Raw genomic sequence first — 4,729 nt, 5'->3', positions numbered from 1 at the left:
GTATGGCAACTAATTTAAAAACGATCGGGGTAGGAAATATTCTTGGGGGAGATTTTATTTCGTAGGGTGGGGAAGAGTTTATTTTGAGAGGTATAAATTCGCCGGGGGATTTTATTCTGGGGGCGAATATATTCCGTGACACCGGCACCGAATCTCAAAGTGGCGGTGCGACAAGGAAATATCTACTTGAGTCATATCACTTACAACACTAGAACATCCGATATACACACACGTACATCTCCCATTTACAGGGGAAATAATGACTACACAAACACGGACTGAAAGATTCAGAAAATCTTTATTTATTTTCACGATCGGATTAATATGTGGTGTAGTTTTATTTCATACGTACTTAAAACAATATGGGTGCCTATTGAATTTAGCATCGGCTGGTATTCCAATGACACCGACAATATTTGCTGGCATCATAAGGAATGAACATGATTCAAATGAGACAATGGGATTACAAAGGTTGCTGCAGTACGACATGGTGTACGTTACTGGCCTTGTCTGCGAGAAGCAAGGTGGATATGTAAAATCTCCTGTCGTCCATCTAGGATGCCTTCAGCAGCTGTATCAGCATCAGAATATGTATGAATGGTTCGTGTTGACAGCTGATGTCGTCAACCTCCACGTTCTGCCGACACTGTTGTTGTCTCTTCCTCATCACGTCCCGGTATCCCTCGTCTACCCAGAATGCCCTAGCCTGTCTCACCTACCTGGCCTGCCCCACTTGCTCATATTGAACCAGGCAGCACTTCACCTGCTACTGAGAGAAAGTACCAGGAGCGCCAACTCTACAATATGTGCGTTGATGCAAGACACAATCAACTTGCCATTGGAAAAGGTGACGTATTTTTAATATATTCTGCTCTGTTGTTTCTATATACGTGTGGGGGTACGGGTGGCCCAGTCGTCTAAGGCGCCCCGATTCGCTGGGCAGAGTTGCGTCCCTTGGGCTCGCCAGAAACCTATGATTGTGGGTTCGAATCCAGGTTCGCCCCAATATGTTTCTAGGTTTGTCAGCACCATACCCGTGCTCGTGGGTTTCACCGAAGTGGTAAACGTCTAAGACCTGCATCACTTCGGGCTTTCCTCCCACATTAAGCTGACACGCCGCGATAAAACTGGAATACTGTTAAAAGCGGCCTCAAGCCCAACTCACTCACTCTATATGCGTGTGGATGCACATGTAGCTTAGTTGTATAAATATATGAGGGTACCCTCTGCATAGTCTTTAAACCATGAATCTTGGTTTCAAACACATACTCGAAGTCGTGGGTTTCACCTATATAGTAAACGCCCCAGAACTGTATCACAATAAGCTTTTGTATTAAGCTGTCAGCCGTAGTATAACTGAATTACATTCCCTCACTCACCCCAGTTACTACTTCAGTGATACAAAGCAGTGATTTTTGGCTTATGTATGTGAAGAATCGGCCATTACAATTGGTGTTGATGATTCACAATCATGATTTAAACAGTGGATTATCGAGGAATCAAAAATTTAAATTTTATCATAAACTAAGCATATACATACATACCTACATTGTCAAAATCCAATTTCAAAAATCGGAAATGTATTGAAACTAATACTATGATATGAGGGCCCTGTCATATCTGTGTCATTTATGACAAATTTTATTCGCTGCCGTGTTACTTTTTTTTATTACCAGGTTACGGCCATGTATGAAAGGACGAGGCATGAAGATACAACGAACGTTTTTCATATGATAGATCGTACCATGCCGAAAGACAACTTTTATTCTGTATTGATAAGACAAAACGAAGCGAGGCTCCGGCAGCTTCAGATTCGAACTGTTCACCTGACACAAGCCATCAGCTATATCGACATAACACAGTTGTCAGATCAGCCTTTGTCACCCGTCATTACAAGACGTGTACGGGAGGGCAGATACGCACAGAAGGAATGGGATTTTATAAATGCATCCGTAGTTCATGCCCTCTCCAACAGCAATGCTCAACCCACAGAAACCCTCTACAACAGAGGAAGAGAACTCATTCTGAACAAATCGCTAAATATTGGCATGAACGTCATTTCCAGTACTCGACCTGCCTACACCTATCAAAGAGTAGTTGTTGGGAGAGCAGTAGAACATATTATGGTCAATAAATACACAAAAAGCTCCAATCAACCAAACTACAAAACAATTCAACGTTTTGATACACTCAGATTCCAAGAAATAAAGACACAGAGGGATCTGGATCTGGTTATAGTCCTTCCCTTGTTAAAAAGGTCTGCTGATTTCATCCGTTTTATCAAACGGTTAAGATCAGTAGCTTTGGATTTCAAAGGGTCTCTTATGCTAAATGTTGTGTTATTCAGAGATCAAAAAGGGGAATACAAGAAATCCTTCAACGCTGCAAATCAAACGACTGACGGCCTTGTCGTTAAGGTTGTCAAAGCAAGGGGGAAATTTACCCGCTCTGAGGGAATAGCTCAAGGAATAGCTGAACTCGAAGAAGAAACACGCGTGCTCATCATGGATGTTGATGTGATGTTTACTATTAACTTTCTGAATCGAGTTGTAAGGAACACGAGACAAGGCAAGACAGCTTTCTTCCCCATCTATTTCAGCAGGTATGACCTTCGATCAATTCAAGCCAGAGAAGGTGAATCAACCAAACGCTTTCTGTTCGGTGAGAGCTACGGGATGTGGCGATACTTCAGTTACGGTGTCGTTGGAATATATAAAAGTGATATATTAGATGTGGGAAACTTTGACAGGTCGCTGCAGGGCTGGGGGATGGAAGATGTGAAGTTTTATGATCAATGCCTGTCTTGGAAGTTGCCAGTGTTTAGGACAGTGGACCCAGGTTTGTGGCATATGTACCATCCAAGACACTGCGACCCCCGTCTCCGACAAGACCAGCTCGAGATGTGCTTCAAGTCCAGGCTAGAGTTACAAAGGTCGCAACGCGCACTTGCCATGATTGTCTTCAATCTCACCAGATCAAATCTGATGCGGTAAGCAGCTCGCCGCCTTGCACAATGTATGTCATAGATAGACTAGTGTTAATCCGTGTATTAGAGAATAGTCATGGTTGGTAATTTCACCGGCTGACAGAGCGAATATTTTCCTCAAAACGTTCACAAACAAAATATTTTCGACAAGGTATGATAAGTTGTCTGCTTCAATTATTAATTTTCGAAAATAAAAATAATAATTGCGATCTTGCATTCATCAAAAGCTCTAAATATATAGTTTCTAAATGTCCTTTTCATATATTTGTAGAAACGAGTCTCCGATTCAAGCTGTTGTATTGTAAAATAATGCAAATATTTGGTCACACCTATTTTCACCTGAAGTTGACGATTTCACACATTTAAGCCACACATTTGATGAAGTATTGATAGGAAAAAATACAATTTTCTGACAATTATTTAAGATTAAAGATTTAGCAGTTTTGTATGGACAAAAGGGCCCATGTCAAAACGTATTCCTCTTCATTTTGTATTTTATACATTGAAGAGAGAAAGCCGATGGGTTGCTCAATGGAAGTGGTGACCATTAATATACATGTAGATAAATATTGGGACATTGCGGAAGTCTTGTTTTGTGTTAACTGTTTGATTGGCATTCTGGAAGTTGGTAAGTAAATGAAAACGTACAACTTTATGCATGACAACTTCTGGTTTATTACATTCCTGACGTTTCGATGTATCGATCTGGACCGAAACGTCGCTAAATGCAATGAAACAGAAGTTGTCAGCCATAAAGTTGTAGTTGTCTTGTTTTCTGTGGTTCCTGTATCATTGTTTGGTAATGTTTTATCGGTGCCTGGATAAATAATTTAATGCATTACTGCAACTATTTCCAATTTCCTCCATTGTCCCGTTTGCACTCAGTCTGATACACAGTTGCACAATGTCTTCACTACACAATACAGTTAAACATTTCTTCACAAAACAAAAGAGATTTCCGAAAGAAGACCACATGTCATTGCTTGAACCTCTAATGAGCAGTGTTGCCAGAATTCATATCGATCAAACCTGTAAAATGTATATGAGCAGACAGTCGTAAAGAGCCTACATTAAGAACACATCAAGAAAAAAGGAAAGAAACTTCAAATTATCCATGGAAACATGGGTTATAAACGTCTTACAATAACCATGTTCTTTGTTTACACTGTAAACATGTTTCCGTTACCATTATATTCATATACATGTATAGTTCGACAAAATGTGTATACGGTACCCTTATTAACATTATATTATTACAGATGTTATATCACATTATTACCGATGTTAACTCAATTTAAAACGTCAACGCCAGACAATAATACGTCTCGATTAACAGCCGAAACAGCTTCCATTGGGTTCAATTGGGTGTAAAATAATGATAGACCTCTAATATGAATGGAATACTGAAAAAATGAGTGATGACAGGGGTGTTTGTGAAAAGGGAAGGTATGTCCTCCTCCACTGAATGCATACGCTTCTCACAGTTTTTTAAAACAGAGAGAAAACGTTTATTTGTTGCCTCGTGCCGAACCGAGCAATGCGATGGCGACTTGTAAACAATCGAGTCTGGACCAAACAATCCAGTGATCAGTATCATGAGCCATGATCTACGCCGTCGGCGTCAACCAAGGCGTAAAGTCCGACCAACCATCCATTGGAGTAAATAATGCGATACAACCCTTACTATATCCAATAGAAATCTCTGCATTAAGTAGAGTCGAAAGTTCAATTCCGATTATATCA

At 40.4% G+C, this 4,729-nt stretch overlaps 1 protein-coding gene across 1 annotated transcript; it reads left to right on the top strand.

Annotated features, from left to right (window-relative positions):
• Positions 1–400: 400 nt before the first annotated feature.
• On the top strand, positions 401–3,258 carry LOC139444089 (uncharacterized). The gene is made up of 2 exons (XM_071224995.1): positions 401–847; positions 1,677–3,258. Exons 1-2 carry the CDS (start codon positions 401–403, stop codon positions 2,991–2,993), a joined length of 1,764 nt encoding a protein of 587 aa, XP_071081096.1. The 3' UTR covers positions 2,994–3,258.
• The last annotated feature ends 1,471 nt before the right edge of the window (positions 3,259–4,729 follow it).

Source organism: Haliotis cracherodii, unplaced genomic scaffold (genome assembly GCF_022045235.1).
Source record: "Haliotis cracherodii isolate W230 unplaced genomic scaffold, xgHalCrac1.p SCAF_5, whole genome shotgun sequence".
In the NCBI taxonomy this organism is placed as follows: domain Eukaryota; kingdom Metazoa; phylum Mollusca; class Gastropoda; order Lepetellida; family Haliotidae; genus Haliotis; species Haliotis cracherodii.
Note: the sequence above shows the minus strand (reverse complement) of the source record. Positions and strands in the feature narration are given on the sequence as shown.

Excerpts from the sequence above, each read along its gene's own strand:
- LOC139444089 (XM_071224995.1), top strand. The coding sequence starts at position 401 with ATGACACCGACAATATTTGCTGGCATCATAAGGAATGAACATGATTCA. Across the intron at positions 848-1,676 it reads TCAACTTGCCATTGGAAAAG|GTTACGGCCATGTATGAAAG; the intron begins GTGACGTATTTT and ends TTTTATTACCAG.